This window comes from Mercenaria mercenaria, chromosome 7, assembly GCF_021730395.1.
Source record: "Mercenaria mercenaria strain notata chromosome 7, MADL_Memer_1, whole genome shotgun sequence".
Classification (NCBI taxonomy): Eukaryota; Metazoa; Mollusca; class Bivalvia; order Venerida; family Veneridae; genus Mercenaria; species Mercenaria mercenaria.
This window is the reverse complement of record NC_069367.1, coordinates 75,505,979-75,530,255: the sequence shown is the minus strand read 5'-3', so window position 1 is coordinate 75,530,255 and position 24,277 is coordinate 75,505,979. Positions and strand designations below refer to the sequence as shown.

Below are 24,277 nucleotides of genomic sequence, written 5' to 3'. Positions count from 1 at the left end.
AATTTACAGTTATCATAAATCTTGATATACAGTCAAACCTATCTATAAAGACCACCCTTGGGAGAGCCAAAATGTGGTCTTCATTGGGAGGTGGTCTTTATTCACAGGTTAATATAAACTGTAAATATTAAAATGGGAAACAGCACATGTGGTCTTTAGAGACAGGTGGTCTCTGTTCAGAGGTGGTCTTTAACACAGGTTTGACTGTAGTACAATACATTTCTATTATCTAAATAATACTCTGACCTATAATGTAAATAAATGACTGCCTCATTTTAAGATATTTATTTACAAACATTTACCGCAAGAAAACTGATATGCCTGTCACTGGGTAATGACATCTTTTTTGTATATCTAACAGTTTTCACTTACTGAATGTCAGTCAATAGTCAAAACATTTTGGCAAACATCCAAATGCTAACAGATTTCACTATTGACCAGCAAGGCATTCTGTAAGCATTACGTGTCGTCAGAAATAAATTTCAAAGATTCTTTCCTCATTTTCTGACTTTACCCTAGCATATGTACTCTGAACTATGGATTAGTCAATAGCAAAACACTATGGATCAGTAAATTATACTGGGAGTTATCTAACAGCCTTAAATATGCTTCTTTGTGCTATCTGTGTCACTTGTTTTTGCTTGCTATCATTAATTCAAGTTTTACTCAATATTTTTACCGAAGCAACTACGCAAACGTTTTTGCAATGAAGCAAGCCTTTCACATACCTGTCTGTATTCATGGTCTCGACTCTGTAACTGCAGGGCATACACGATCCTATCATCTCCCATAGGTTTACATGCCTGCCATTCTACCATGCAACTTGTTAATGTTATGTTCTCGACTTTTGGTGCTGGAAAAATCAAAAACAGGCACATTCTATGAAATTCAGCACATTCTTAGCAAAAAAAATTTCTCGGTTAATAACAGTAACAGCACTTAATAATTACATCCTGTGTTCTGCTCATAAAGAAGTATATAAAAACCTCATAAAAGCCCACGAAATCTAGTAATCAAGACACTGTGTTATGAACTACTGAAATTCCATGAATCTGAAATTTTTCAAACCAAAGAAGCTTTACAGGTTTTACAAGCTCAAATATGGTAGGTAGCTTAGATATTACATTATCAACTAGAATGTGTCTGTAGGACACAGGGTGTGCTCCCACTGGTACATTTATCACAAATAAGGGGCAATAATTCAATGTTTGCAGTCTTAAGGGGGTACAGCCTCAACAAACATTTTATAAAAAGGATTCATTATCCTAGGCCATATACCTTTTGAGCTATGAGCATCACAAACAAAAAATCCACTATTTTGGCTATTTCAGGGCCATAACTCTGTAATAAGATTCTCAAGAGGAATGCCAAGTGTGCAAGGTCACATCATGATAAAGACTCATGCAAGGTTTCATGAATTTACATCAAATACTTTATGAGCTAGGCACGTCATTAGGTGAAAATGTGCATTTTTGATTATTTCAGGGGCCATAACTTTAACAAGAGGACCATGATGGTCCTGAAATGCTCACCTCTTCCCACATGACCCAGTTTTGAGTATGACATCATTTTTTCTATTATTTGACATAGTGACCTAGTTTTTGAGCTCATGTGACCCAGTTTTGAACTTGACCTAGATATCATCAAGATAAAAATTCTGACCAATTTTCATGGAGATCCATTGAAAAATATGGCCTATAGAGAGGTCACAAGGTTTTTCTATTATTTGACCTTTTGACCTAGTTTTCGAAGGTACGTGACACTGTTTTGAACTTGACCTAGATATCATCAAGGTGAACATTCTCACTAATTTTCATGAAGACCACGTGAAAAATATGGCCTCTAGAGAGGTAACAATGTTTTTCTATTTTTATACCTACTGGCCTAGTTTTTGACCGCACATGACCCAGTTTAGAAACTGATTTAGATATCATCATGGTGAACATTCAGACCAATCTTCATGAAGATCCATTGAAAAATATGGCCTCTAGAGAGGTCAAAAGATTTTTCTAATTTTAGACCTAATGACCTAGTTTTTGACTGCAGTTGACCCAGTTTCAAACTTGACCTAGATATCATCAAGATAAACATTCAGGCCAACTTTCATACAGATCCCATGAAAAGTATGGCCTCTAGAGAGGTCCAAAGTTTTTTTATTATTTGACCTACTGACCTATTTTTTGAAGGCATGTGACCCAGTTTCAAACTTGACCTAGATATCATCAAGGAGAACATTCTGACAAATTTTCATGAAGATCCATTCAAGGGTATGGTCTCTAGAGAGGTCACAAGGTTTTTCTACTTGAAGACCTACTGACCTAGTTTTTGATCGCAGTTGACCCAGTTTCAAACTTGACCTATATATCATCAAGATAAACATTCACACCAACTTTCATACAGATCCCATGAAAAATATGGCCTCTAGAGAGGTCACAAGGTTTTTTTCATTATTTGACCTACTGACCTACTTTTTGGCGGCATGTGACCCACTTTCGAACTTGAACTAGATATCATCAAGATGAACATTCTGACCAATTTTTATGAAGATCCATACACAAGTATGGCCTCTAGAAAGGTCACAAGGTTTTTCTTTTTTTTAGACCTACTGACCTAGGTTTTTGATTGCATGTGACCCAGTTTCAAACTTGACCTAGATATTATCAAGATGAACATTCAGACCAACTTTCATACAAATCCCATGAAAAATATTGCCTTTAGAGAGGTCACAAGGTTTTTCTATTATTTGACATACTGACCTAGTTTTTGAAGGCACGTGACCCAGTTTCGAACTTGACCTAGATATCATCAAGGTGAACATTCTGACTAATTTTCATGAAGATCTTGAAAAATATATGGCCTCTAGAGAGGTCACAAGGTTTTTCTACTTTAAGACCTACTGACCTAGTTTTTGATCGCAGTTGACCCAGTTTCAAACTTGACCTATATATCATCAAGATAAACATTCACACCAGCTTTCATACAGATCCCATGAAAAATATGGCCTCTAGAGAGATCACAAGGGTTTTTTCATTATTTGACCTACTGACCTACTTTTTGATAGCACGTGACCTACTTTCGAACTTGAACTAGATATCATCAAGATGAACATTCTGACCAATTTTTATGAAGATCCATACACAAGTATGGCCTCTAGAGAGGTCACAAGGTTTTTCTTTTTTTAGACCTACTGACCTAGTTTTTGATTGCATGTGACCCAGTTTCAAACTTGACCTAGATATCATCAAGATGAACATTCAGACCAACTTTCATACAGATCCCATGAAAAATATGGCCTTTAGAGAGGTCACAAGGTTTTTCTATTATTTGACATACTGACCTAGTTTTTGAAGGCACGTGACCCAGTTTCGAACTTGACCTAGATATCATCAAGGTGAACATTCTGACTAATTTTCATGAAGATCTTGAAAAATATATGGCCTCTAGAGGGGTCACAAGGTTTTTCTATTTTTAGACCTACTGACCTAGTTTTTGAAGGCACGTGACCCAATTTCAAACTTGACCTAGATATCATCAAGGTGAACATTCTGAACAATTTTCATAAAGACCCCATGAAAAATGTGACCTCTAGAGTGGTCACAAGCAAAAGTTTACGCACGGACGACAGACGCTGCAGGATCACAAAAGCTCACCTTGTCACCTTGTGACAGGTGAGCTAAAAATAGGGGGTGGAGCCAGCCAAAAAATAGGAGATATGCAATGTAAGTTTTCATCACTTTACATCAAATACTTTTTGAGTCAGGCATGTCACAAGGTGAAAATGTGCATTTTGACTATTTCAGGGGCCATAACTCTGAAATTATGGGGTGGAAGCAGATGAAAAATAGGAGGTGCGCAAGTTCATATCACGATAAAGACTTATGAAAGGTTTAATCAATTTATATGAAATACTTTTTGAGCTAGGCACGTCACAAGGTGAAAATGTGCATTTTGACTATTTCAGGGCCAATAATGCTAGAAATAGGAGGCAGAACCAGACGAAAAATAGATGTGCAAGTTTATATCACGATAAAGACTCACGCAAGGTTTCGTCAATCTATATTAAATACTGTTTGAGCAAGGCTCGTCACAAGGTGAAAATGTGCATTTTTTACTATTTCAGGGGTCATAACTCTGGAAATAGGGGGTGGAGCCAGATGAAAAATAGGTGTGCAAGTTCATATCATGGTTAAGACTCATGCAAGATTTCATCAATCTATATCAAATACTTTTTGAGCTAGGCGCATCACAAGGTGAAAATGTGCATTTTTGACTATTTCAGGGGCTATAACTCTGGAAATATGGGGTGGAGCGAGACGAAAAATAGAAGGTGCGCAAGTTCATATCATGATAAAGACTCATGCAAGGTTTCATCAATTTATATAAAATACTTTTTGAGCTAGACGCATCACAAACTTCGGACGGACAAATGGTTGCACGGACGGACATGACCAAATCTATATGCCCCCACCACTCATTGCCGGTGGTAAACGGCAAACAATCCTGTGTACAAATAAGTGTACAGTTAAACTTTGTTCGCTTAAACTTGATGGGACCAGCAAAATTTGTTCCAGTTATTCATAGTTCGAGCCATTGAAGAATATACATTATACAGGGACTTTGCTAGGACCTGATATGTGTTCAATTTAGGAGCGGTGCTCGAATGATCAAAGTTCGAGTGAACGAAGTTTAACTGTATATTATTTACAGTTGGTCTTTATTCCTAAACCATTTTAAACTCTTTACAGCTAAGTGATCTCTATTCAAAGGTGGTCTCTGGTACAGATTTGACTGCACGTAACAACCTTAAAAACAAGTTCCTTGTATGCATAGTTTCAGCTTTCTATGGATCAAGCTAGCAAAGAGGAGATTACTCTCTATGGAAGTATGTTTGGGATATTAAGCAATTTTTCAATCCTACAATGAAATGTCTCCTTTATCAGAGTACAATGCCCAGATATCTTCAGCTGTGGCCCTAGAATATCATGCCATAAACAAATTATACCTTACCCAATCATTTTCTAATGACAAGCGACTGATTCTAAAACTATCTTGTTAAGGTGATGTGAAAAGTGAGGAAGCTAGCAGTACCAGTCTTGGTACAACTGGGCTAGGGTCGAAATCCCATATCAGGAACTGAAACTTTACCTTTTAATGCTGGTGGTGGTGCTGTAGTTGTGGAGAATGTGTAAGTTTCTGAATATGGTCCGCTACCTGCATCATTACTGGCATAAATTCGGAAATCATAATTTGTCATCTCCGACAGACGATTTACCTTATACGTAAATGCCTGACCTTTGTATACCTCTTGGAAACTGAAATGAAGTAACCATGTTTTGTATATTTAACAGGTTGAGTTTTTCTGCCGATTTTACAGCCAATTTCATAGTTTACATTGGGCTGTACTGCCAGAACAAGTTTCCTACACTGACTCAAACTTGGCTGATCTGTTACATACAAGATCTGAAACTGAGGCTTTGAAGAAGAGAAAATACAGACTTTGTATATAACCTGCACAGAATTTATTAACTACTGAAATTACTACTAATAACAGCATAAAATTTATTTATTTTGTTGGGTTCAACGTCGCACTGACACAATTATAGGTCATATGGAAACTTTCCAGCTTTGATGGTAGAAGAAGACCCCAGGTGCCCCTGCATGCATTATTTCATCACGAGCAGGCACAAGGGTAGAACCACCGACCTTCCGTAAGCAGCTGGATACAGCATAAAAAGGTAAGAGTTAAATTATTTAATTTCATGGGCAAAACATTTTGTGGTTTTGGTCGACAAGATACTAGTACAAATGTAGTTGTTGAAATTGGACATGAATTTGTGAATTTCAACTTTTTTGGGATGAAATGACTTGAATTTCATCCATTTGCTGAGATCTAATTTCACAGACTGACACAGCCATGAAATGATGAAGTATCAATATTACATACAACCTGACTATGATGTTGCATGCATGACAGTCTACAAAGCAACTTGTCCTACCCAAAAAGTTTTCTAATTTTTACAGGCCAGTGAGAATTTTCTTAATGTTAATACTGTGATACAAACACTTACTTTCCGTCTTCTCGATCCATTTCCAGCGTGTAGGTAATGAGATCATTATTCCGACCTTCACCCCATTTCAATTTCATACTATTATGTGATGCTCCACAGCATTCTAATTTTGGTGGTCGGGGTGGTAATGCACGAGTTGTGAACTTCACTGGAGAGCTAAATGCACCTACACCTATACCATTTACTGCTTGAATACGAACCCTGAAAAAAGACAGGTCATGTGTTTTACCCATAATCCTTCCTAGAAATCATTTCATTTGTATACTGTGGATTTTAAATCATACATTGTTTATTAAAAAGAACTGAAAAGTCTGACTAGGTCAAACTACATTATGCTCCCACTGTAAGCAGGATGACAAATGAGACATTATTTCCCTTGCTTTTTTTGTTCGAAGCCTGGCTATCTCAAGGAAAATTGCTCAACACCTAAAAGGAAGCACATAAATCCTGTCTAAAACAAACTTATCCTAATATAACTGACAATCCTGTATAAGGAAAGTATACAAAATCACACAAGGATACAAGATTTTCAAGACTTTCTGTTCTAAAAGTAGCAACTGTATTTTTGCTTTTAAGGTAGTTCTGCACGTTAGGATCAAATTTTTTTCTACAATGTAGAATTTGATTAAACTCTGATTTTTCAAAACTTGCGAATATTCTAAGAAAATTCAGCAAATAAAAAAGACAGGGTTGTGTGGTTGATTTTTTGCTAGACTGATTTGAAAAATTTCGCCCTCACGCAATTTTTCATAATGGGAGTCTATGGGGAAAAACGCAATTTTCATAACATTTTTTTGAATAGAAATTTTTCTACAATGTAGATTTTAATGAAACTTCTCACAGTCGTAAATAAACATATGGCCTATAATATGGTGAAATAAAATGTATAGGTCTGTGTGCTTATTTTTGAGATATTTGGCTATGATTAAAGTAAACCGCCTATTTCAAGCTAATTTTAAGACATTATTTTGAATTATTTAACGTGTGAGATGTTTTAATATCACATTTTAACTTTAGAAAGATAGTAACAGTGCCATTTTAATACATTTACTCACGGGTTGTCCTTAACTCATAAACTGATTTTCGTTTCCGTATGCCGAATCCAGGCATTATTCTACGATTTCCGGATAAATGATGTTACGCCATCACTTCCGGTTTATCAAACGTGCAGAACTACCTTAAGGGGAAGTTTTCAGTCTGTTATATAATATTTCTACTCTAAGGCTTACATCTATAATCAAGTAGAGCAAAATAGCATCCTAGACTGAGGAGCAAAATAAATCTAGAGTTTGGAGTTAGCCTAAAAACTTAAAGACTATGACTGGTTGTTTCTGAACACAACCTTAACAAGAGCTGTCCGTAAGACAGCGCGCTCGACTTTTTTCAGTGCTTGACTCTGAATTAGAGCTTTGCCAGTAACAAAAATTCCAAGTTAAAAAGGGGCATAATTCTGTAAAAATTCAAATCAGAGTTATGGGAATTGTGTCTCCTGGTGTAGACTTTGATAGTAAATAACTATTTTGAATTTCAAGTCAAAAGCTTTAATAGTAACAGAGAAATTTGACTTTATCAAAAATTTTAACAAAAAAATCTAAGTTAAAAAGGGGCATAATTCTGTCAAAATTTAATCAGAGTTGTGGGGATTGTTTCTTCTGGTGTAGATTTTAATGGTAAATAAGAATTTTAAGTTTCAAATCAATAGCCTTGACAGTAACAGAGATATTTGACTCTATCAAAAAACTTTAACCAAAAATTCTAAGTTAAAAAGGGGCATAATTCTGTCAAAATTCAATCAGAGTTATGGGGATTGTTTCTCCTGGTGTAAACTTTGATAGTAAATATCTATTTTAAGTTTCAAGTCAATAGCTTTGATAGTAACAAAGATATTTGACTTTATCAAAAACTTTAACCAACGCCGACGCCGGGGTGAGTGCAACAGCTCTACATTTTCTTCGAAAAGTCGAGCTAAAAAGGACCAATATATAACTTTGAAAATCTATGCTAATATATATTTCTGGTTATCATATCAGGATTTTATGGGAAGCATTTTGACATGAATTTTAGGTGAAAATCGATATATGAATTTTGTACAATAAACATGTTTAACCCTTACCATGCTGGACACTGCCTTTGTGACCATTATAGATCATGATCAACCTGCACATCTGTGCAGTCTGATCATGACCTGCACTGTTTGCTATTTAGCCAGTATGTTTTTGGTAAGCACCCCTTTTAACAGTTAATGGTACAGTCCAAATTGAAAGCTGGACAAGTTCATATTAGAAATTTAGCATGGTATGGGTTAAGATAAACTGAACTCACTTGTAAGTTGTTTCTGGAGTTAACTCCTCTAGTGTATATTCCGTTACAGCACTAACACATATTAATTGTTTTTCTCCAATGTCTATATTATACGCATAAATTTCGCTTCCATTGTCATGTGGCTCTTTCCATATGAGTTGAACACTTGTGGCTGCAGAGGATGCACGTATTGAAATGACCGCCGAAGGGCTGGAAGGCGGAGTCTGGCATGTTGCCACTGGGCTGTACAGTCCGTGCCCCGCGCTATTTATTGCTTGGACCCTAAATGCGTAACAAGTTGCAGGATTTAAACCCTTTACTTCAAAGCTGGTATTTGGACCAAAGTACAACTGAAAAAAAAATGTAAAAGAATAGTAAGTCTTCATACCATAAACCATATTCTGAGAATTTTAAATCTATTTACCTGTTGGAAATATTGTACCACATTTATAAAGCACTGTCTTCATGCACATTTAGATGTTCAAAAGTGCTTAAAATGAAATGCTGAAATGTAAAAATTAAATGCTTTAATAATATTTAGCATAAACAATAATCATGAAGATACAGAGTAGGGAACCAGTTATAATTACCTGGAAAAAAGAATTTCCAAAAATATTCCCTATCTTATATTAAACATAAAACGTCATATACAAGTACTGACCTGTGAGAATTCTTGGTCAGATTTTAACTGCCATTCTAACCTATAGTCTGTTATTGTAGCACCATTATTTACAGGCCCCTCCCACTGCATGAGAGCACTGTGCGCTGACCGGCACATGCACAACGGCATCTTGGGAGGGTCTGGTACACCAGCACCGCTCACCACTTCCAGAGGCTCAGACCATGGTCCACCCTGATTATAAAAAAGAGAGACACATGTGATCAGTCAGAACAGTAAATCTTTAAACATTTAATCTTGTGCTGTATCAAAAAGTTTGTTTTTTATGGTGATGACATTTTCCACAGGTTTTTCTAGTCTCAAACCAGCAAAAACCTGATTCTCTACACATAGCTGGACACCATCTTGCATGAATATTGAAGAATGAATGATCAGGGCCAGGTTTTGCTACAGAAGTCCATAGTATAATCACTGGAAAATTCTAAGCAGATACATAATGAATAGTGACAGTCAGGCTAAAATTGGAACCCTGATATTTGGCCTTTTATGAAGAAATGTTGGTTTTTTATTTTGCAAATTTTCACATACTATAACAGTCAATACCATCTAATTTTTAAGAACATTGTGTATACCAGTTATGTATAATAGTGTGACTGATTGATTGATTTATTTATTTGGGTTTTGCAGTGCACCAACACAGTATAGGTTATATGGCACCAAACAGGAATACAAATTTTGGTTCCACACCTCATTTACATCGAAATAAAAACATGAGGTATGGAATCAAAATTTGCATACCTGCTGGAATCACAGAATTACAGCAAAACCAAGTGTTAAGACCCTATTAGACTCCTCTAATGTCCTAATGTTTTGCAAAACTGCATGCCATGTGTGTGTCAGTGGGAATAGATGTGGGGGGGGGGGGGGGGGGGTGAGGGCACCCAGTATACTCCATTCATGGTCTGGTTTTGGATCTCAAAAATGATTGAACTGTTTTCATCTGGATAAAAAAATAATCTCAGATTCTCCATGGCCCCAGGTTACAGAAACAAAGTTTTAAGACATGTCTCAACATACTGGCATTTGAACAGGTAATTCTCAAAATACTGGCATCTGATTGGCTAATTCTCCTCCATAAGTTCATCTTATTAAAGTGTTTACAGACAAACTAAAACAACCAATTTTACATCCCTGAGCTCCAGACAGGAATTTTCAAAAATCTGTTGAGATAAAATCAAAGAAATTTCAATGCTCTTACATAATATCATATTTCAAGTATATTTCACATCTGTTAGATATATCATATGTACTTTAAGATATTATCATATAATTGCATTCATACAGTTATACACAAAAAGACTGAGAGAACAACATGTACTGACTGCTTGTTAATACCGGAGATTGTACAATAAAAGAATGCAACCTTGTCATTGGTCAATTTTAAGACTGAGCACAGAATTACCCAATCAGATGCCTGAGGTCTGAGATTTCCAAGTCAGTCATAAAGCTGAGGCCTTGAACGAACACGATAACAAGACCTGCTTGTGGACAGCAATGCTGGGCTATTCAACAGCCTTGTCAACTGAATAAACAGAAGTCGAAAAAGGGGCATAATTTTGTAATAAAGCAAAATACAGTTAAGGAACCTGCGCAGTGTCAGTGAATAAAAGTGTGAAGTTTCATTCCATTCTCACATGATTGTGCTTACTGAGATACCTGCTTACATAACTTAAAATTTGGACGCCGACACAGACGCCGATGCATGGGTCTAACAGCTCTACCTACTCTTCAAATATTCCAACTACAAATGGAAGACAGAGTAGAGTAAAAGTGAAAACTTCCAAAACTGTTGATTTCACCTACACAAACCACTTCCAATATGACATGTATGGTATCCAGACCCAGACCTGCTGGTGAAAAAATGAGAGAAGCAGACAGTGCATCAATTCACAGTAACAGGAAGACACTGTTACATTTCAATTATTCTGCAATTCTGTTTCTGCTCCAAACACATACATACATTCATTATTTCTGTAGATGTTTTACAAACCTGACCACAGCTGTGCAAAAAAGTTTTCTGTTTAAGCTTGAAATCTCTCAGTTCAGGGTGAAAGTAAATATATCAAAATTTGTCTGCAATTTACTGAGAAATGAAGCTTACAAGGAAGTAGGACACACTTCTGTTTCCATGGTTGCTAGACAGGATATTACCACAAACAGGCCATAAAACTACAGAATAATGATTAACAGTTGAAAACATGACAGATACATCCTTTAAAAAAAAAATTCCAGTCACGTTAACATCAAAATTTTATCTCTTGAATACAGAGGACATAATTCCCGCTACACAGAATATCTGTTCATTTAACTAGTAAATACTGAAGTCTTTCAACTGACGAGAAAAAAGGAAGTATGCACTGATCCATCATGTTTAAAATATATATATATATTCTGTACCTACAAAAAATTTCAAAATTTGAATCAAAATATGTGAATAGCTTTTTTTCTCAAAGGCTCAATCTTTGTTATATTTCAATAGTATTTTCAGCTTTTCATTGTACACTAGATCAGAAACAGTCAAAGTGTGTATAAATTATAGAGAACCAATATAAGATATTTCCGACTTACCAAACAGGAAGATGTGAAAGACTAACGTTATTAGAACAAGAATGGTCATTAAAACTGAAAATCTATTTTAGCTTATGAAATAGCTTATTTGAAATATAGCTATTTCATCTGTAACAATATATTAGATGTAAATATGCAGCTTACTTCCTACTAAATTCCATGTTGAAATATCTGATGTTATGATAAATTGGAGTATAATGAATGATACAGGGTCCTTAGGTTAATATTCATGTTGGCAATTTTATCATCCATAATAATTATTTCAACCATGGATTCACCAGGTGAGAAAAGGAAAAGGCTGGGCAATGAAAAGATATACAAACTGATTTGTATTGTAAAGTAAAGACTTAATGCAATATTCTGAAATAAATTTCTTGGTCCCTCGAATATCGTAACAAGTATGGTTCACTTTATGTAGTTTTGCAACATTTACAAGTCACCTGCCTTCACTTTAGAATATAGCATTATATAAAACCTTGAATATCGGCTCAAACAGTTTTTCCACCTCTCAACATAGTCTAGAAAACTACAATCCAACCTTTCAAAAACTGCTGATGACAACACCGCAATAAAATCTGCACAATTTACAAGTTATCAGCTAATTAGCCAGAATAACATGTTGCACAAGAGAAAAGCTGTGGAAAACGTAGGACTATATTGCTGTATTAGTTTTAGCTTACCCCTGCTCTATTGAAAGCTCGAACTTGGAAGAGGTAGGGTCGTCCGGGAGACAGCCCCGCTACGATACAATCAAGGTCACGACCTTTGTAGACTTCTCGACTTGTGTTGTCAGGAAGAATCATCTGGGCCGCAAACTCTGTGACCTGGGCACCGCCATTATTATCTGGATATGCTGTTTTCAAGAAATAAAAAAATCATCATTACTCAATTTGTTCAAAGGTAAATACTGACCAACACTGACTATAAGATCAGCTACACAAAAACCCCTCTAAATCGAAGTCTCTGCAGTTACAGACAAAACAACTGACATGATGGATTTTACTTGCAACATGTCAACTTGTTTTAACAGTCATTTGTGCCAACTTATTTTAAAATCTGACCATGCACATCAAAGTTATAAACCACTATTGATTTTCCGAAAACGCATGCACACAGACAGGAGAAACACTATAAGCCCTATCTCTACTATTAATATTAATGAATGAGACATGAAAAAGTCTTACCCCATCTAAGATGTAATGATGTAGCTTTAGGTTTGCCCTGAAGTTTCGGGACTGAACACTGGCCTGGTGGTACCGACTGAGTTGTTGCAATACAAACTTCGGAAAACTGAAAAACAAAACACACTATCAGAGAACTTGAAGACTTGCCCAATAAGGCTCTAACCTCAGCTTATTTATATTAAATCAGTATCAATTAAATAATCTTAAATAGATAGCCAAGCTTTCTTCCCATCAAGAGAAAGAAGAATTCTGTACTTTTATCAACTAATAATGAAATTGACATGATTTTTAGGTACGACAGTCACTACCAATTATAAAAGATTACAATTAACACTTCAATAAAACAAGAGCTGTCTGCTGACAGCCAGCTCGACTATCCGAAGCATTGATAGAAGTATAGGGTCAAAATATTAACAGAGGTTTTCTGACAAAAGAAAAAGAATAGATAAGACAAACAATGTACCTGCATTTGTGGATTTGGATAAGTCTTGCACTATATGGCAATGTGTGACCATGATGGTAAGCAAGTGTTCAAAGTTTCAAAGCCATATATAAAACAGTTCAGACAAAATATGGAATGGTATGCGAAACTTAACTAATTTCTATGTCAAAAAAGGGCCATAACTGAGCTAAAGTCCTAGTCCTAGTTATGTGGACTAGCCTGTATATGTAACTATGATGGTAAACAAATGGTCAAAGTTTCAAAGCCGTATGATAAACAGGTTAGGTAAAATATGAACTGGTATGAAAATTTTAACTGATTTCCAAGTCCAAAAAGGGCAATATTTCAGCCAAAATAGTTGACCGAATTATGTACTCTTGCATACAGATGGGAATCATGACAATAAACAAGTGTTCAAAGTTTCAAAGCCACATGTCAAATAGTTTTGACAAAACATGGAGTGGTACAAGACAAAACATGGAGTGGTACAAAAATTGTACCAATTTCCAAGTCCAAAAAAGTCCATTATTCAGCCAAAATAGTTGACAGAGTTATGTACTTTTACCCATAGATAGAGACTGATATAATAAACAAGTGATAAAAGTTTCAGAGCGATATGTCAAACACTTTACACAAAATGTAAACTGGTACGAAAAACTTAACCAAGATTTCTAAGTTAAAAGGGGCCATAATTCAGCCAAAATCCTTGATGGAGTTAGGTCCTCTTGCCTAAAAGTGGACATGGTGATGGTACACAAATGTTTAAAATTTTCAAAGCTTTATCTCATAAGACTTTGACAAAATATGGACTGGTACGAAAAACTTAACCAAGGTGTGATGCCGATGCTGATGCCGACGCAGACACCAAGGTGAGTAGGATAACTCTACTTATTCTTCAAATAGTCGAGCTAAAAACAAAAATCACCATAACATATTAAATATTTCACTTAGAAAGAAAAAAATGAGGAAAAAAGAATTATATTCTACTGCAATGTCATATAGTTTTCTAAACTGATCTACATACACCAAGTTAGCACAATCGTTTAAATGACATACATATGTCAAATTATGTTGCAAAGTAACTTTTTCTATATACTTACGTCACTGCGACCTCCAACACTACATGCCGCTACTCGCACCCTGTACGTATGACCTGGGATCAGCTCATAGCATGTATGTTCCCTTTCTGTACCCTCAAATACCATCTCATACCCTGAAATACAAACCAAATAATTGCTTATTTGAACATCTATTTTTATAATCATTTTTGTTTAGACAGTCAAACAATAACAGCTGTCTGAGGACAGCAACCCTTGACTATTTTACAGTCTTGTCAATTGAATGAAAAAAAAAGTGTAAAAAAGCAAAATAGATTTATGGAACTTGTGCAATGTAAGTCAGGTCATTGCAGGAATAAGTGTGCGAATTTTCAATCCATTTCCACAAGTGGTTACTGAGATACCACCTTACAAACAAAAAATTAATCACATCGAGACGACAACACAGACGCCAACGAATGGGTGAGTCTAATAGCTGTATCTGTTCTAAGAGCAGTCAATCCAAAAACTGACAGCTTCCCTGATACAGGTGTACAGTCATTCTTTGTAGAAAACACATTCCAATCAAACACAGGAAATGACATATATATTTCAAGACAGGTGTTCAATTCTCGAATCTTACAAAAACCATGCATCTCAATCAAAGTAATCATCTATCTGCCCATTTTATTACATATAAATCTATTTTACCAGGAAATACAGATGCTGTCTGGTATTTTGAGACAACCATACAGTTCTTGTGCACATTTCAATCAAAGTGATTTTGTGTCAGAACATTTCATCACCTGTAAATTTGTATACCAGGAAATACAGATGCAGCCTGCATATTGAGACAAGGGTACAGTTACCCCACATATTTCAATCAAAGTAATTATCTATGTGAACACTTCATTTCATTACCAGGAAAGTGAAATATGCTATTTTGAGACTGGTGTAAAGTTCATTTTGTCAATATCAAAACACCAATCAGGTAAAATCATTACAATCATATATTGAGTATTTTCAGTGACTCATTAATCATCGTGCCATTTGCGCATAAAATATGATCATTCTTTTTCAGTTCCTGTTACTGTTGACATCATTCAGTATATTTTATTGTATGCATTCCAACACAGTTCATGTCACATGGTCTCTTTCTGACTTTTAATGGTTGAGGAAGACCCTAGAGGCCCTTCAAGCCATTATTTCATAAATGACAGAAATTTAAATAAAATTGTGTCCACAAATTAAATAAAATATTTACAGCTCTTTCTACCCCTACATAAATAAATACCCAAATTCTGTAGAACCTGTTTTTTGTGCCCACACATGTAGATAACTATAGAAATTCAATAACTATAATTCTTTGTACTTTACAGAAATTCAACTACTTAACTACAGTTCTTTGTGCCCACACATTTAAGATTGGGATCTCTATCTAGAGTTCTTTTTGCCTACAGACAAAATAAAGACAGAGTTTACATAACTACAGTACCTTGTATCTACATATCTGAGACTGCGTTTTGTAACTACAGTTCTTTGTGCCCACATAAAATGAGGACATATTTACTAACTACAGTTCCTTCAGATAGTTCTGTTTTGTTTAAAGCCACACTGACACAATTATATATCATATGGCAACTTTCCAGATTTACACTTTGGAGAAAAACTCCCGGATACCACTCTGGGCATTATTTCTGGGGCAGGTGAGCACCTGAGTAGAACTACCAACCTTCAGGAAGCCAGCAAAATAGCTTCATCACATGATAAAAATTGAAACCCCAAATGATGTTTAAATCCAACAGCAATGAGGGGTAATTTATCCTCAATTGCATTTTAACCACTTCTATGTGCCCTCAGATAAAATGGACAGAGATTTAATAACTACTGTTCCTTCTATCTACACAATGTAAGATAATTTTTATACTTAAGTTCTTTGTGCCCATGGATAAAATAAAGACAAATTCTGTAACTACAGTTCTTTGTGCCATACATTTAAGATGAGGTTCTATTACTATATAACTACAGTTCTTTATGCCTGCAGATACTGAAATAACATTTCTGTTTTGTATTTGTTGATTAGCACAATTTAAGTTCTAATGGCAACAGCTCCAGCTTTTGACGATGAACGATCGCTAAGGAGGTTTACTTGTATGAGGATGTGTTTAGTTAGAGAGAGGTTATTCCTTCTAGCAGCCATCACTTACACAAAATAGACATGTATTTATTACTGGTCACATAGTTCAGACAACAGACTTTTAAACCCTAACTTATAAATCCTCCAAAATGCAATACATTACAACCTTCTATCTACATAACATCATTAACAAACCAATTCAGTTAACTAAAAATTGGCTACAAATTGAAGAAAGCATAAAGCATGACTACATGCATGTATTTGAGCCGTGCCATGAGAAAACCAACATAGTGGGTATGCGACCAGCATGGATCCAGACCAGCCTGCGCATCCGCGCAGTCTGGTCAGGCTCCATGCTGTTCGCTTTTAAAGCCTATTGGAATTGGAGAAACTGTTAGCGAACAGCATGGATCCTGACCAGACTGCGCGGATGCGCAGGCTGGTCTGGATCCATGCTGGTCGCATACCCACTATGTTGGTTTTCCCATGGCGCGGCTCATTTAAAGTAAGCTAACCCTTTTTTTAACCACACATTTATCCCAAATACTGAACCCACTTTTTAACTTACCAATATTTCTATCTATATAAAAAACAAAAACCTAATGTATTCAAATGCACCTTCATTGTTTCAAAATGAAATTTGTCATGTAACAGAGACAATGTAAAGGTAATAAATTAGTGAACATTGCATTTTTTTAGTTTTGCTTCTTATTGTAAAGTCTGGACTCTGATCATAAAATACATTGTTATGTTAATTCATTAAGCAAAACATTTCCTTTTTCCCTGAAGCAATGGGTCAGACTAGAGCCGTATTTCATTGCCTATAGCTATGGGTCAGACAACTGTTGTTCGTGCAATAATTAATTACATCATTTGCATACCATTAAAAACATGTATGGTGAAAAACAGATTAACAGCAATTATTTACAACTTAATACATCACAGTTTTCTCAAAAGCAATACAGCACTTAGGTACAAAGGCCTTCACATTTGTACCTTGTATTTTTCAGTAGTTAACAACTATTTTTACATTTGTCTGTGTTTATATTGATTTAATGCCATTTGATCTTAGAAAATTAAAGACTTTACAGTGTTTAAGATTGTTCAACCTCTATACTGAAATAAAAACTTTCAAAACCAGACAGATGTAAGATTCACCTGAGTTACTGATACGAGTTTTTGGAAACAATCCACAAATTGCTCCTATGTTTTATATTACTATCATATCAACATGAAAATTTAGGTTCTACAATATACTATGCTATAAGTACTTGGATTCCACTAAATAACAGGCTTATGAAAAGAAACAAAAAGTAATGTAGACTACATATGGAGAAGGTGGGTTTAGCAATAAATACAAATTAAGAATCAATGAAGAATGCAGAATTGACATAACTCACAGCTAAAAGAAAGGGATAAATTTAGACTTAATAAACAAAACTGGTCAGGAAGGCGGGGTAGAAATAATATTTGTTAATGAAAGGGTTTGTAAAGAAGGTTGGTGGAGAACATTTACAACAAATCTACATTTATTTAAATAAATACCTGATCCTAGTAAGAAAGCATCACATAAATAAAATGCTTTTTTTACATATGAAGTTTAAAATTTGTTTTACTGTAGTATTTCGGTTATATAACAGTGGTTGTCAACTAACCTAACCAGTGGTCACTCATTTCTGTACTGATAGAAACTTCTCTGCAAGTAACTGACAATATCTCCACATGAGTAAAAGGTGGAGGGTGAAAGTTTTGCTGTCACTGACAGCATTTCCCTAGTCCTGGGATCATATCTAACCTGGTAATCTTGGATAAAATGTCTGATAGTTGTAACTGTCTTTCTTTTTAAAGCAATGCAATGCAATTTTCCATAAAGTGATTTAGAAGATACAGATCAAACACAAATTTAAGCTGTTTCATCTTTGACCTCTATGTGTGACCTTGACCTTGGACTTAGATCATACACTCGCCAAGTTCCCTTGATGAGCTTAAGCACTGATGCTAGTTTATTGAAAATCTTCCCTGCAGTTATGACCATATGGAGCAGAAATGAAGTTAAGCTATTTGCCTTTGACCTCAGTGTGACCTTGAACTTACTAACCTGGGTTGTGCACTTTGCACATTGTCTTTTATGAGGCTGTCTTTTATGAGGTAAATAATTCATACCAGTTTCATGAAAATCTTCCCACAATTTTTAGTACATGGAGTGGACATTTATTTATGCATATTTTATCTTCGACCTCTAAGTGTAACCTTGACCCTGGAACTAGTAACCTAGGTTTTAATGTTTTAATGATTGATAAAATGTTGATGATGAAAATCTTCCAGGAGGTTTAGAAGATATGGACACAAATTAATGAATGATGGGTCCCACCGAGTGTAATACAGTCCAATTTATTTGGTATCTGGAAATATAATAAATGTATTTTGTTCTAAGAGGTGTGCATGGAACTCTCATTTACAACCAGTTGTACACACACAATTTCAGACACAGCACATGATCAAAGCTTTACATCACTAATAATGTTGATTACATCTTATATACCTCAGATAACAGTGAGTAGATATAAAAGATCATACATTTAATTTTTTTCAAAAACAGATTTCAATTGTAAAATTTATGTTTTTCTAAGTAAGGAAATGCAAGTTTCATAGACAGGAGGAATTATACTCTTAAGTAAAACTGGTAAAAAACTCCATACAGATATTTCAATGATTATGATGTAAGTTGCCCTTTAACATTACTTATAAACTAAAAGGTAATACTGTGCAGTGGTCCCTTTTTAAGATGACAATACACAAATGAGATCTAGTTTACCTTTGCCATCATCTAACTCTACAATGTACTTTGTGATCTCTGCTCCACCTTCATCTTTTGGAGGATCTGGAAAATATAACACAAATGTTTCAGTTAACATTTTTCTTTAGTATTTCATTATTATTACAAAATATTTCATCCAAATGACATGGACTTTAAGGTTTTGCCCCTAATGGCTATTTGGTCATGGCATGACTTAGTGGATTTCAAATTTAAGGTTTAACATCTAAGTACAGCGCAATAGTGACAGTCTCTATATATATCACTGATGGCACTGCTGCAATCATCTTGTATTTTTTGTTTTAAGTCAAGTCAACACAGTTGGGCCATAGAGTGACTTTCCAGATTTAATGGATGGGGAAGACCGCAGGTCCCTCTAGGCAGGGTATTAGCGGGCTTCTGAATGGAACCACTGACCACAAGCTAGATAGCCAGATGGCTTCTTTGCGTACTACCCAAGGTAAGTTCAAACCCACAGAGATAAGGGGTAAATAATTCACAGCCTGCAACCTTAACCACTTGGCCGCTGTGACCAACTGTTGTGCTAAGCATGCACTGTCACATCTCCATTTTACAGGAATAACAATTAAGAAACATTCTAACATTCTTAGCTCTCAGACAAGATTTCTTGTTTCAGTTTTATATAGCCTCAATGTGCACTCTGGAAAAATTTCCCAAAGTTTTATTTACCAGCTTTACTGCAATCTGTGAGAAAATGAATGCATGAAAGCCGAAAACATGCAAAACATCTGCAGCCTATGAAGCTAGATTTTAAGATATGCAAGTAGTGAGATACCACAAATATTTTCTAGAAAATATGTAAACAAATTGTGCACATTTGTGAGAAGTTTTTTCCACTTAAAATTCTAAACTTCACCTTGCTAGAAACATGTAAACAAGTTCGTTGGATGTAGGTTATAATGCCATATGTCAGCACTCTGTTTACTTGTTTATTATGGATCTAACATCTCTTATAAGAAATATTTCAAAACTGTACAACACTGAAGTTTCTAAAAGCATAACCAATCATCTCATCTCTGAAAGCATAACCAACCATTATATCTCTAAAAGTATAACCAACCGAAAAGAATCAAAAAGCATAACTAACCACAGTATCTAAAAGTATAACCAATCATGATGTCTCTAAAAGCATAACCAACCATGATGTCTCTAAAAGCATAACCAACCACAATGTCTCTAAAAGTATAACCAATCATGATGTCTTTAAAAGCATAACAAATCATGATGCCTCTAAGAGCATAACAAACCATGATGTCTCTAAAAGCATTACCAACCATGATGTCTCTAAAAGCATTACCAACCATGACGTCTCTAAAAGCACTACCAACCATGATGTCCCTAAAAGCATAACCAACCATGATGTCTCTAAAAGCGTAACCAACCACGATGTCTCTAAAAGCATAACCAACCATGATGTCTCTAAAAACATTACCAACCATGATGTCTCTAAAAACATAACCAACCATGTCTCTAAAAGCACAACCAACCATAATGTTCCTAAAAGCATTACCAACCATGATGTCTCTAAAAACATAACCAGCCATGTCTCTAAAAGCACAACCAACCATAATGTTCCTAAAAGCATTACCAACCATGATGTCTCTAAAAACATTACCAACCATGTCTCTAAAAGCACAACCAACCATAATGTTCCTAAAAGCATAACAAACCATGATGTCTTTAAAAGCATTACCAACCATGATGTCCCTAAAAGCATAACCAACCATGTCTCTAAAAGCACAACCAACCATGATGTTCCTAAAAGCATAACAAACCATGATGTCTCTAAAAGCATAACAAACCATGATGTCTTTAAAAGCATTACCAACCATGATGTCTCTAAAAGAATAACCAATCAAGATTAACATTCTGACCATCAACACAGTCTTAAAAAGCATAAATGACCACAAAGTCTCTGAAATCATAATCAAACATGAAGTCTCTAAAAACATAACTAACCACAATGTATCGGAAAGCATAACCAACCATGAAGTCTCTGAAATCATAACCAACAACAAGGTCTGAAAAAAAACCACTAAGTAATCATGGAGTCTCTAAAAGAATAACCAACTACAAAGCTCAAAGTTTGAAAAGCAGATATGTTAACTATCAAACGTTGAAATTCAAGTTATGTAAAAAAAAATTACTAAGCCTACAGCAGGTGATGAGCAGCCAGCATCTCTTGTTCTCAGGAAATACAGGACAACTCCCCAACAAACAAATCACAGGATCATTTTAAGATTCTTTCAAGCTTTCAGTGATATGCTAGAGATTTAACTTATATTAGGTAAACATGTTTTTATTCTCTGCTGTATTAAAACTTTCCATCAATGTACTAAATCTGTATGTCTAGCTCTGCAATTAACTTCTGTATGATGCCTGATAACATTTTCTTTAAACAGCTATAAATAAAGGAGTGCTTGACTTTACAAGAGCTGGCAGAGGACAGCAATGCTCCACTGTTCAACAGCCTTGTCAATTGAAATGATATTAAAAGTTGAAAAAGGGGCATAATTTTTCAAAAATGCAATACATAGTTATGGAACCTATGGAATGCATGTCAGCTCAACACAGTGGACAAGTGTGTCAAGTTTTAATCCATTCCCACTGAGCTACCAGCTTATATACAAAACTAAACTTAACCAAAAATTACTAATCGAATAAGGGTCATAATTTTGTAAAAGAAAAAAAAAGAAAAAAAAAACAGAGTTATAGAACCAGTGCAATGTAAGTCAGTTTATCACAGTAAGTGTGGAGTTTCAATCCTTTCCAACAAGTTGTTACTGAGATACCAGCTTACATACAAAAAACACTGACATGGACACCGATGCATGCATGAGTCCAATAGCTGTACCTATTCTTCAAATAGTTGAGCTAAAATTTAAAGAGCCACAAAAAAGGCCATAATGGAGTCTGCTAATAACATGACAGGAACAATTTCCTCATTGTTACAGTAATTAGTATAAACTAATTAGTGTGGAGCTCGGGTTGAAATCCCTTGACAAATTAAACCTGGTTAATCTAAAAACATTTGCTTGGACTACAAAATGAAGATTCAGCCTTAAGTATATTAATCATTCAAATGACTTACCCCAAGTTATTCTGAAAAAATGTGGGTGAATTTTCCCTTTTATCTGTGGTTTGCTAGGGGGGTCAGGTCGAGCAGGAAGGGTTTTATATGCAACAATATCACTCCATTTACTTGAACCTTCTTCATTCCGTGCAGCTAACTGTAAACAGAAACAGCACAACATTAATTTTATTTTAACAAAATTCGTAAGTTCAATTATATACTTCCAAGTAAAGAAAACAGATATACGTATATTTTTAACATATACTTTTATCTGTTTACTTCTCTGATTACATATGTAGCCTATTGCTGGTTTAGATATGTATAGATTTACCTTCAACCTATTTATTTTACATAGGTTATAAAGAAAATTATACTACTTGTGTTGTTAACTACAATGAGGGTTGCTTTCTCAATTATGCCTTGGTAAAGGACTAGGTAGCAGGCATTCAAATTCAGGGATTTCTGGCTTGCACTAAGGCCTGGGTAAAGGACTAGGGAACAAGCAGTCAAATTCTGGGATTTTTGGCCTTCACTCTGCCAGGAGAACAGGCCTTGGTAAAGGACTGGGTAGCAGGCAAACAAGTTCTGGGATCAGGCCTTGGTAAAGGACTGGGTAGTAGGAAGACAAATTCTGGGATCAGGCCTCGGTAAAGGACTGGGTAGTAGGCAGACAAATTCTGGGTAGCAGGCAGACAAATTCTGGGATCAGGCCTTGGTAAAGGACTGGGTAGTAGGAAGACAAATTCTGGGATCAGGCTTCGGTAAAGGACTGGGTAGCAGACAGACAAATTCTGGGTAGCAGGCAGACAAATTCTGGGATCAGGCCTTGGTAAAGGACTAGGTAGCAGGCAGACAAATTCTGGGTAGCAGGCAGACAAATTCTGGGATCAGGCCTTGGTAAAGGACTGGGTAGCAGGCAGACAAATTCTGGGAGCAGGCAGGCAAATTCTGGGATCAGGCCTTGGTAAAGGACTGGGTAGCAGCAGACAAATTCTGGGATCAGGCCTTGGTAAAGGACTGGGTAGCAGGCAAACAAGTTCTGGGCAGCAGGCAGACAAATTCTGGGATCAGGCCTTGGTAAAGGACTGGGTTGCAGGCAGAAAAATTCTGGGTAGCAGGCAGACAAATTCTGGGATCAGGCCTTGGTAAAGGACTGGGTAGCAGGAAGACAAATTCTGGGATCAGGCCTCGGTAAAGGACTGAGTAGCAGGAAGACAAATTCTGGGATCAGGCCTTGGTAAAGGACTGGGTAACAGGCAGACAAATTCTGGGATTTCTTGTCTGCACTCACCTTTGTAAAGGAATGGGGAGCAAGCAGTCAGCAGTCAAATAATGGTCTTATCTTACTTGAGCAGAAGAGTTTGCTCTTCCCCTGTACTACCAAGCCTCCCACAGACAGATTCATATAAGAATTACATTATAGATTTTTCTATATATTTGAGTTGCCAATTTGTTTACAAAATGGCTGTAAATTTTAGTTCTGCAACTTCATCGTAGTCTGCATTTTCTTGTGGTGAAGTATTCCCCTGAATTATTGGACAAATTTTAGCAGTTATCTTATACAAGAATTGAAATTTCAACTTTGTTATTGATTATTGATTAAATCACATGTAAGACATGAGGCTGAATGCTGATTTCACAATTAGATATAATTACGAATGTGAAAGGAAGATTCTAATCTTCAGAGATACACAAAACACTGGTAAAGAACTGATGAAAATGAATTAGGGAGATCTACTAAATTTAATTGTATGTACAGAGTAACACAATTCCTAGGAACACTGGTATAGATAGGTTAGGCTCAAAGCATAAAACTCTTTACTTATACTATTTGTTTGTTTGTTTTGTTGGGTTTCATCTCAGAGCAATATAAATTAGATCATAAATTGATCAGGTTAAGGCTACAGGAACCCCTCTGAACATTATTTCAGGAATGGGAGGGCATTCAGGAA

At 35.7% G+C, this 24,277-nt stretch overlaps 1 protein-coding gene across 8 annotated transcripts in view; it reads right to left on the bottom strand.

The window, feature by feature from the left end:
- The window catches only part of LOC123553895 (fibronectin type-III domain-containing protein 3A-like), a 197,439-nt gene that overhangs the window by 12,535 nt on the left and 160,627 nt on the right, over positions 1-24,277 (bottom strand). For all 8 annotated transcript variants that reach the window (XM_045343621.2, XM_053548683.1, XM_053548682.1 and 5 more), the window contains 10 exons: positions 22,344-22,482; positions 19,232-19,297; positions 14,343-14,455; positions 12,801-12,906; positions 12,297-12,469; positions 9,031-9,222; positions 8,391-8,719; positions 6,069-6,269; positions 5,146-5,312; positions 729-853 (listed from right to left, as the gene is read on the bottom strand). In XM_045343621.2, the coding sequence (XP_045199556.2) occupies positions 729-853; positions 5,146-5,312; positions 6,069-6,269; positions 8,391-8,719; positions 9,031-9,222; positions 12,297-12,469; positions 12,801-12,906; positions 14,343-14,455; positions 19,232-19,297; positions 22,344-22,482 (1,611 nt within the window). The remainder of the gene's footprint in view (positions 1-728; positions 854-5,145; positions 5,313-6,068; positions 6,270-8,390; positions 8,720-9,030; positions 9,223-12,296; positions 12,470-12,800; positions 12,907-14,342; positions 14,456-19,231; positions 19,298-22,343; positions 22,483-24,277) is intronic.